We start from the raw sequence: 11053 nt of genomic DNA, 5'->3' as shown, positions 1-11053 counted from the left end.
TCTGCAACTGTTAAGAGACTACTGATAAAATTCTCAAATTGTTATCTTCTTCTTAGGACAAACATACAGGCATGAAGTGAAAAAGACCATAGAAATAACATCGAAATAATGAATGATTTTTGAAGAAATAGGATAAAGGGAACTGACTTGTTGAACTGCTGAACAGTTGATGAAAGACAATGTCATCTTCTTATAGAATAGGGGTATTGCAAAAAGCATAAGAGAGAGTGTAGCTGTCACTGATTTTTCAGTAAGGGAGATTTTTCAACTTTTGTAGGTCAATGCTTTTAAGCTGTCTTTTTTGGTTTTTTGTTGTTTTTTTTTGTTTGTTTTGTTTTTTTTTTTTTTCTCTCATTATTATTATACAAAGTCCAAGAAGTCTTTAAGAATTTAAAGGAGGAGTGAAAATATGCTGATTTTTCAGATTTTTTTGTTTGTTTCTACATAAGTGCATCATCTTCATGATTCCTTGAATCCTGGCATTTATAGAAGTACCAAAAGATTACAGAATACTATTTATAGACTTCTCCCTACACAAGTTTGGCCTTTTCAAAGGTTTAAACAATACCTCTTCAGAGAAAATGTAAAAGTATCAAAAATTAAGAACTAACATACTGAAAAAATTATGTAGGTAAAACAGGATATCAGTGGTGGACACAGATGAAACTCTGTGGCATGTATGAGGCTCTTAGATCTTAGGGGTTGAGGGTGAAAAGAGCACTCCATGTCAAAGCACGAGGGATTTCCAGCTCCCATTTTCTTACCCTGGCAGCTCTCTGATAAACCTCATTCCCTTTCTAATTGCATATTCGAAATCTTTACTTGCAGCCTTTACTTGCAGTCCTGAATATTACAGGGTGGGTACAGAAGCTGGGTTGTGACTACTTCAGCAGTTATAGGCAGATGGAAATATTTACCTCCTTTTTACATCAATGCCCACAGGACACTTCTGCCACCACCAAAAAAGAAGTGAACAAGTAGGAAAGGAAATCAGACTAAACTTTCATCAGTTTCAAATCCTCTGCCCTGTGCTGTAGCCACATTACCCTCTGATTTAGAGATGTGAGGCCTGAAAAGCATGTCTATCCTGTAACCTTCACAAGAAGGGCTCATTTCAAAACATTTTTCATTGAGTTTTCACATGAGCAAAGAAGACTTAACTCTCAGATATATAAATGCTATTTAGTACTAGGGGAATAGATGTTGCTACCTTCTACTACAGCAGTAATAAATCTTTTTATTACCATTATGTTACTCCTGAAAGTCGCTGCCTGCACCAGAAGTGCCAAAATGCTTAAGGCATTACACAGGCAATTAAAAGATACAATATTAGTGAGAAAACTGAATTTAAGGGGATCAGATGCATGGTCACCTTGAAGACCACAGTACTACAGAAGTTTAATAATGGAGAAAGATTTCTACAAGGTTATTGTCAAGGTGTAAAGGCTCTTGGTGTACTGAGGAAGGCCAGACAGAGCATCTTTCTTCTGCTGTAAACTCAGGTAAAATAGGAAAACGTCCTTATGCCGGGAATACTGCCATGTACTTCAGATTTCTTTCATCTACTCCATCATCTTTCCACAATCTTGATGCAAATTTAGAGAGGCGCTGAAACTACAACTGGGAGCTGAAAGCACTGAAAGCATCTTTCAGAAGAACTGAAGTAAAATTATTTTACCCATTCTCTGGAAGATAGAATCTGCAAATTTTTGTACTGGAACTTTATTAGTGATTCTTTACAAAACAGCACGAGGAGTAAAGATTCTCCTCTAGCGGGGCAGTTAAATATTATGTCAGAGAAGACCAAGATTATCACTTTGCTCCTTTTCCATCATCCAGCTGGCACAAATAGTGCACAGATTTGGGAATTCTTTGGAACTGACTCGTGCCTGGTGTTCTGAGTGTAGCACTGGGCATCAAGACCCTTGAGACAGCTTGACTGAGATCTTACTATACTTATCTATTATTTGCTGACTCCATTTGTATTTGTGAAGAGATACATACTCATACCTGAGAGAGTTTTAAAAAGACTGGATTCATCTTCAAAAGAGGGGAGAAGTTGTGGATGGGAAATAAAGGAAGAAGTAACTAGGAGGAAACTAATTAATCTTCCCTATAATACAGTTTCCACTACATTTATGCCTTTATGAGTCTAGATTTGGCTGCAAGATATGCAGAGTGCATGAAAAAGAAAAAGTTTATGAAATGGTGTGTATAAGGAAAAAATCTGTGTATTTTCTTGTTTTAGGTCTGTCCTTGTTGTCGGTCGCTATAGAAATTTAGGGCCTGTGCCTTAAATAATAATATCTTTGTAATATTAGAGTATAAGTGAGAAAAATATTTTCCTATCTATATGGAATTTTTATAATTGTTCAGTTTATTTCTGAGTGGCAATATTTTTTATTCTGCTTTAGCTTAAGTTTTGCTTGCTGTTTTTGTTCCTAAGAGGAGAAAAATACTGTAGCTTTAAATTAGGAGTAGTTGAATAATGAACCTTGGGCAGTGAAAAGGCTAATGTGCTGTGGAAGAGAAGGAGTTTAATCTAATTTAGTTGGAGGGTGTCTGTCTGTGGTGTTGTTTTCTGGACTGTGGGAATAGAGGAGGAAAGCTGCCCCAGTGAATGGTTCCTCCTGAGCCAGAATCAGTGGGGAGTCCCTTAGATGCCACTGATCCGAAGCCAGGCCATGAAAAGGGGATTAAAGAAATGTTCTGATTTGCAATTCACACTAATGCACCCCGTCGAACCCTTGGTAATATTTCAAACCACATTTCAAGAGAAGTGCCCTTAAAATAGCCAGCTAAATTGTATTAGAGCAATACTATACAACCCACTCATCCATTTATGATTTGTTTTTGTTTTTAATTCTTTTAACTGTTGGTGGTGGTGGCTTTCTAAGGTAATTAAAACTTTTGTGAATTGTGAATATTTGCACTTGCATGGGAATATTTCTCAGTAGGCCTGTCCTATTAGGCAGACATGTTTATTTATTGTTATTCCTCCCAATTAAATATTGGGAGGAAACTGCTACAAAGATTCTGCATCTAAGAAAAAACGAGCCCATTTGGTTTAAAAGTAAACATTTTTTTCTGCACGGCATTTAATTTTATGAATGCCTACTGGAAATTCAGTAAAAAAGGCAAGCTAATAAATTTGCTAAATCAGTTATCAGCTTGATTTGCTTGTGTGTGATCTTCTTCTTTTACAGCTGCTACCTTCTGTGTGGCTAACATTTTAAAAAATTATGTTAGAGTTCATTACCAGAATGAAACATCTCAGCCATAAGCAATTAGTGTCTGAATGAATTAATGCAAATAGAGGTCAGAATACTATTACTGGCTGGGACTCACATTAAACTGATCTATAATCTCTGTGTAATAAACAACTGGCTCAAAGTATTAAACCTGAAAAAAGTTATAGCTGTGGACTTCTTAAACATAAGACCATTGATATCAGTTCATGTTCTATTGTAATATACTATTGTCAATCATAAGTAATTTAGACTATTTTACTTAAAATCTTTAATGTATTAATTAACTCTTCAATTCCCCAGGCCTATAATTTAATTTATCTTTACTGCTGAAGTGTCAGAACATTTTATCTCAAATGGATTATCTGAGTTTTCTTTAATCTCATTTCAGAAAACCTTGTCTACCACTGTAATTTCCATTGACTCTAACACACATAGAATAGATGCAGCTCTGAATTTCACCATTACCCATATCAAAGTCTTTTATTACACTAGCACTGCAATAGATTACACAGCATTAAACTTTGCCATTGCAGGGATAAGGGGTGGTTGGTGTCTTTTTTTCTTATCTTGTTTGTGGTTTGCTTTACCTACAAAATATTTAGTTATGGATAAAATTATGACATGCCTTATTAAATGTTCAAGGCTTTTAATCTTTTGCTTATGGGACAGAAGAAGAGCTGGACTTCAAGATACAGATGATTCTTCTGTACATTTTTGGGAGGTGGGGAGATGGAGAGCTAGAGGGAGGAATGCATCTTTCCTGTGAGTTGGCACATTATTTGAAATCATGTTTAATTATAAAGTTTCATTAAAAATCTTTTGCTTAAAATTTTAGAAGCCTAATAAGATTTCCATTAATTTAAACATATCACTATTCCCACAACGGCCCAAATGCTTTCTTTTTCCTCTTTCATCCATGGTTAAATATGTAAATAAAATGTCTAAAGTCATTCTTCAAAGAAGACAAAAGAAAAAAGAGCTGAGGGAAAAGACAGCCATAAAATTCCTCCCAATTCTCCATAACATTTGCCAGAGGGGGGCCAACTCCTAGCCAGGGCCTAGCAGCAGGGGTGCCTGGCTGCTCCATAGAATCACACATCTCAAATCCCACACACAGGAGAAAAAAAAATAAAATAAAATATCTTTTCAGCTGGAGCCATCAAAAGGCTCTTTTCATTTATTAGTTACAGAGGTATCTTCCAGTTGCTGATTTCTCAGCACTCTCATTTTTCTATAATAATGTTCTATTTGTTAGTTTCACTGGCACAAGCTCGTTGCATGGGACATACCCCTAGATAGCTCTTTAAAAATATAGAAAGTAGAATAAATGATCTAAAGTGGAATGCATTGGCTAAAATAATGGCTAGAAAAACAAGGCTGATTTAAACTGGCATATAAATGATCAATTAAGAGAGACACAACTGCAAAGGTGGGGGTCCCCCTTTTTTTTCTCACTTTCATTTATATTTCTTTTTGCCTCTTAAGAGAAAAAGGTTGCTATAAGTGCTATAGAAGAAAACGAGCCATATTTTATTTCATGTCTTTTTTTCTAGATTAATGTGGAGGGTGATATAGTATGCTTTTCAAAAATACTTGTTGAAAATCAAAAAAAGCTCCCAAGCAATTGAATTGAACAAAACAATATTGAATATGCTCATCTTGCACATTATTTAAATTCTACTTTTTATTATTATTTAGATTATACTTTATAAAGCAGAATTTATTTGTCCCTTATAAAAGCTTTCTCCACACTCCCCTACTACTCCCAGCTGAACTCTCTAGAAGAAGAATCAGGATGCATAGAAATATTAAGAAAACAGGCTTAGATTAATGAAGAATGGAAATACCCCGACACACACTGTCTCTCACACACATCCATACTCACAGACACACTAAAATAAATAAAGGTTTGGGGTTTTTTTCTTTTTGCACGTAACACTGCTTGCTTTTGTAGCATTCCCTAAGGAATCTAAAAGTGCCCAAGGAAAGGTCAGCCCCTAAAACCAATGCTTTATAAGTATAATCTCCTTGATCCACTGAAAAGCCACAGAAAAGACTACTGTTTTAAAACATTTTTATGATGGTTTTTACTCTTAGGCAGAAACTAGCCACATCTTCAGGGTTTTCAAAGACAAACATTAGCCCTGGTTTGTTGTCCTTGCTTGGATCCTTTTCACCCTTATCACAATTGAGGAAGCCAACAGTTTCCTTTCTAGATCCTGGTGGGGTATTAACTCTGACCCTGCGGGATTTGGTAGTTTCCAGGAAAATCCGTGTTCGTTTTGATAAGCAACAGGCACTAATGGAGAGGAGCCCAGTTTGTGTGGGCAAGCATGAATGAAGGGAAAGAGAGATTTTCCTTCTCCATTAATATGTTTGCTAAAACTAAGCTCAAAGAAGGAAAAAAAAATTGTAGAGCTAATCTTTTGACTTCTGATCACAGTGCTCTTTTTTCAGTCTGTAAAATTGTGAATTATACTTTGGCTTGGGATTTAACTTTCTTCTTCTAGTTCTGGTAGGCCAATAAGCAAAATAAACTTCAAAGCTTAACCTAAAAAAGTTAACACTTTAAAATGATCTCCAAAACCTAAAAGTATCTTTTCTATAGTGGATGAAGTAACTTTCCCAAGGCGTGTCTGGTCCTCTTACGGTTTCCTATTTGAGGAGGAGAGGTAAAAAGGAAAAAGAAAAAGAAAAAAAAGAAAAAAAAAAAAAAATCAAACAAGTGCTACTTTTCGAGTGATGCCAAACCGTGATTAAAAACATAAACAGGTACTTTTCCATCAATCCTGCTTGTCCTGTTCATTTAGGAATTCGAGAAAAAGCACGATATTTGAAAACAACAGATTCCAGGCTGAAAGCAACCATATTTTATGACCCTGGCATCGAAGAGTTTATAGCACTCGCCATAAAATGCATCCTCCTCCCTACATCCTCCCTGCTAAAGCATCGCCCCCCCTCCAATAAGCGCAGTCAAAGAAGCACCACCTTCAACTCTCTTATTAGGAGACACGAAGTCTGAAGCACTCGCTCTCCCTGGCTTCCTACCTGAGCGAGGGAGGTGAGGCTGACGCCTTCTAGAGAAAAGATCTTGTTAAACTTTGAAGGGAGGGCAATGGGAGGGAAAGGGGAAAGGAAGGAGAGACAGAAGGAGAGAGGAACAAATGGGGCTTTTTCTAATCTGTGCTGATCAAGGAAAACCTGTAGGGGTCCTTAAGGAGGTTTCAAGGCGTTCCGAGTGATTGGAAAGTAATCACCGTGTCAGCTTTACCTTTCTCATGCAAAGTGGATGTCGTATGCAAGGCGGATCCTGCACAGGTTGTCGTGTTTTTGTTGGGTTGGGTTTTTTTGGCTTTTTTTTTGTGGGGCGTTTTTTTGTTATCTTTTTTCTTTTTTTTTTATTTTTCTCCTTGGACTCAGCCGCCCCCTAAAAGCCCCAGCTGCTCCAGCCCCAGGAGTTGCTGCTATTGCGAGGGGAGCGGAGCGGAGCAGGCACACAGACAACGCTCGCACGCCAGCCCTGTGCTCTGCAAAGCGCAGAAGAGCCGACCTATTGCAAACCCAGACCAGAGGGCGGCGAGAAGCGGCGGGGGGGGATTTTTTAGGCCCCCCTCTTCAATGCCTTAGATATTTCCTCCTCCTCCTTTATTCTGCTCTCGGATAAACCAATCCCCACCTCTCGGCGAGCAACTACGGAGCTGTGACCCAGTCTAGGAAGAGGAAAATCCCTGGAGAAACCCGCTGCACCATAAAGCCGCCCGGGACATGTGCAAGTTGGAGCAGTGATCGCTCGGATCTCCCCAGACCCAAACTATTCCGGCATCGCTCTGCCTGTGCTCCGAGGAAGCAGCAGCGGGGAGGAGGAAGGGTGGCGGAAAGACGGATCGCAAAAGTGGAAGCCCGAGGAAAAGAAAGTTGTCGAGCTCCCCGCCGTAAGTTTTACGCAACTGTGGATCGGGGGTACTTTCTCTTTTCCCGTCTGCTTGTGAAGCCGCCCGCCCCCTTCCCTCCGCGGCTGCGGGACCGATGCTGAGGGGCGCGGGGCCCTGAGGGGTGCGGGCGCTGCCCGCCGCCGCGGCCCGGGCTATGCTGACCTCCGTCTCGCCGTTCCCCGCTGCCCGGCTCCCTCGCGAAGGTCGGGGGCGATGCTGTCCCGGGCAGGAGCTGTGGGGCCGCTGAAGTGAATCCCTCCCGCTCCTCGCTCCCCGCCCCGCACGGCCCCGGCGCCAGGCGCCTGCGGGAGGCAGCCGCGCTCCGGCCGCACGCCTGGCTGCCCGCGCCGCTGCCGCCACAATGGGGCCAGCGAGGAGGAACTTCGTCCGGGCTCTCCTGGTGCTCTGCTGGCTGACCTGCGCCTGCACGGGGATAAGCTCCATAGACATTGACCGCCCCGGTGACGGGAGGTGCCAGCCGATAGAAATCCCCATGTGCAAGGATATAGGGTACAATATGACGAGGATGCCTAACCTGATGGGACACGAAAACCAAAGGGAAGCTGCCATTCAGCTGCACGAGTTTGCCCCCTTGGTGGAGTACGGTTGCCACAGCCATCTGAAATTTTTCCTCTGCTCCCTCTATGCCCCGATGTGCACAGAGCAGGTTTCCGCACCGATCCCAGCCTGCAGGGTCATGTGCGAGCAGGCGAGGCTGAAGTGTTCTCCTATTATGGAGCAGTTCAATTTTAAATGGCCAGACTCCTTAGACTGCAGCAAACTGCCCAACAAGAATGACCCCAATTATCTGTGCATGGAAGCCCCCAACAACGGATCGGATGAGCCACCCAGAGGATCCGGCATGTTGCCACCCATGTTCCGTCCACAGCGGCCCAGCAGTGGCCACGATCTGCAGCAGCATAAGGACAGCCTCAGCAGAACCTCCTGTGAAAACCCTGGCAAGTTCCACCATGTGGAAAAGAGCGCTTCCTGTGCACCACTCTGCACTCCAGGGGTTGATGTTTACTGGAGCAAGGATGACAAACAATTTGCTGTCATTTGGATTGCCATCTGGTCAATTCTGTGCTTCTTCTCCAGTGCTTTTACTGTACTCACTTTTCTGATAGATCCTCAGCGTTTCAAGTACCCTGAGAGGCCCATTATCTTCCTTTCAATGTGCTACTGTGTCTATTCAGTGGGGTACATTATTCGCCTCTTTTCAGGTGCTGAAAGTATTGCCTGTGATAGGGACAGCGGCCAACTCTATGTCATCCAGGAAGGACTGGAGAGCACTGGCTGCACCATTGTCTTCCTGGTTCTGTATTACTTTGGTATGGCAAGTTCCTTATGGTGGGTAATCTTGACTTTAACTTGGTTTCTAGCAGCTGGGAAAAAGTGGGGGCATGAAGCAATTGAAGCAAACAGTAGCTACTTTCATTTGGCAGCATGGGCCATTCCAGCTGTGAAGACCATAATGATCCTAGTTATGAGAAGGGTGGCTGGAGATGAGCTGACAGGGTTGTGCTATGTTGGAAGCATGGATGTGAATGCCTTGACGGGGTTTGTGCTCATTCCTTTGGCCTGTTATCTTATCATTGGCACTTCTTTTATTCTTTCTGGGTTTGTGGCCCTTTTTCATATCAGGAGGGTGATGAAAACAGGTGGAGAAAATACTGACAAGTTGGAGAAACTTATGGTCAGGATTGGTGTCTTCTCAGTCTTGTATACAGTGCCTGCAACTTGTGTGATAGCTTGCTATTTTTATGAAAGACTTAATATGGATTATTGGAAAATAGTGGCAACTCAACAGAAATGCAAGATGAACAACCAGACTAAAAATTTAGACTGCATGATGAATAATTCTATTCCAGCAGTAGAAATTTTTATGGTAAAAATTTTTATGTTATTAGTCGTGGGCATTACTAGTGGTATGTGGATTTGGACTTCCAAGACTCTCCAGTCCTGGCAAAATGTTTGTAGTCGAAGACTGAAGAAGAGAAGTAGGAGAAAACCTGCAAGTGTTATTACAAGTAGTGGGATCTACAAAAAACCTCAACATCCGCAGAAAACTCACCTTGCAAAATATGAATCAACATTACAACCACCCACTTGTGTGTGACCAGGTTTTAGAAAAGACTGTATCTCACCTTACAAACTTACAAATGTCCACCATAGCAGTCAGATTTTTTCTAAAAATGGTGCTTTTTTTTTTTTTTTTTTTTTTGTCAGAGAGCAGTTTAATATCTCAAGGCAAAAATGTATATGCTGAATTCAAGACCTGATGAAAAACTGAAGGTACTTACAGAAAGGTTTCCAGTGAAAGGAATATTGTGAATTAGAAGAGTCTCTTCTATTACTAATTTGTAGTTAAGTACTTCATCCAGCCCTCAGTTTTATTTAAAAAAAAAAAACACAACACCCTATTTAATTTTTTCATGTATCTGAGCTGGATTTCCTACAGGTTTCTGAGTAATAAGGTATAGTCAAGTTTTATGGAGCAATTATTTTATTTTAAAAGTGCCCAAGTGAGCGTTTTCTCCTTTAGGGAATCTAAGGTCCCAAAGAGGCCTGTCCTCAGTAGGTGTGCTATCTGTGAAAGCAACTTCCGTGCTAACTTAAAGAAAAGAGATAAATCCTTTACAACTGATCTCAGCCTAGTGGGTTTGGAGTGCCTAAAAATAGGTTCAATCTATAATGCTCACCAATATTCTTTCACTAAAAGAGAAACTTCCTGCACCAGACGCAAACTTTGTGAATAAGAATAATGTGCAATACATTTTTTTTTCTTACCATGACATGAAAAGAGAAACAAGTATTTTGCTGTACATAAAGACAACAAAAGAAATCTCTTAACAAAAGAACTAAGAGGTCTAGTCTTCAGAAACCCTTTAGTGTTACATTTTGTGGCTTTTTAATGGAAATCAAGGCAATGTTATACACGTTTGGACTGATTTGTGCAAAAAAAAAAGGGGGGGGATCAATTCAAAGAGACCCCAAGGGCTTATTGACTCTTTCTATTGTTAAACAAATTCTCAGTATGAATAGATCAAGAAGCACTAGATTCTGCAAAGGGAAGCTTTGTATAGAGTGATGCTCTTTACCGTGCTGGGGGCGCACAGTTTTGTGCTGTATATATTTGTAATATACAATTATTTTTCATGCTCCACTATTTTATTAAAAATAAAATATGTTCTTTAGTTTGATAATTTTCTGTGTTCTAAACTTTCTCTGATGTGCTTTGTGGTTAATAAACTTGTTTTCTCAATTATCTGATAAAAGCACACTTGGAATATAATAGCTGTTGTTATACTTGCCTGCAAGTATAAGTAGATAGAACAATAATTTGCTCAAAAGAAATTGCAAGCTGGAATTAAATAAACCGATTTTGAACTTGCATCTTTCTGCTGACCTCTGCAACTGAGAAAACTGAATGTGAAGAAGCTCTAGTGATATAAAAAAAGCTGCAGTGATGGTCTAGTAATAGCATGTTTACAAAGCAAGGAGATTACAATAATGATCCTTGGTTAACACCCCTTCAAATTTTGCATAGAGTCTGTTCAGCATGTTAAATATAGCTGGCTCACTTCAACACAGTTTGAATACAATTCAGTCTCTACTCTTCTGGGATTCTTTTTCCCTTCTAGCATTTCTGAAAGTATCACTACTACTTGGAAAAAACTTCAGGGAGATCAGGGGAAAGAAAAGGGGAAATATAAATACAGAATTTGAATAGTACTTTAGGAAAGCTAAAGTTAAAATTGTAAATATACTTTCAAAAAGTTTTTTAGTGCAGCCGGATTTCGTATGAACCTGAAATTTTCCATGCAGTTGACTACCAGGCTGTGTGCTCACCTGGTGAGATAGTAATGT

At 40.1% G+C, this 11053-nt stretch overlaps 1 protein-coding gene across 1 annotated transcript; it reads left to right on the top strand.

Moving 5' to 3' along the window:
• The first annotated feature begins 265 nt into the window (after positions 1 to 265).
• FZD10 (frizzled class receptor 10) lies at positions 266 to 10389 on the top strand. The gene has a single exon (XM_071762993.1). It carries the CDS (start codon positions 7545 to 7547, stop codon positions 9300 to 9302), a length of 1758 nt encoding a protein of 585 aa, XP_071619094.1. The 5' UTR covers positions 266 to 7544; the 3' UTR covers positions 9303 to 10389.
• Positions 10390 to 11053: the final 664 nt, after the last annotated feature.

Source organism: Heliangelus exortis, chromosome 19 (assembly GCF_036169615.1).
Source record: "Heliangelus exortis chromosome 19, bHelExo1.hap1, whole genome shotgun sequence".
In the NCBI taxonomy this organism is placed as follows: domain Eukaryota; kingdom Metazoa; phylum Chordata; class Aves; order Apodiformes; family Trochilidae; genus Heliangelus; species Heliangelus exortis.
This window is presented reverse-complemented; position numbering and strand designations above follow the sequence as displayed.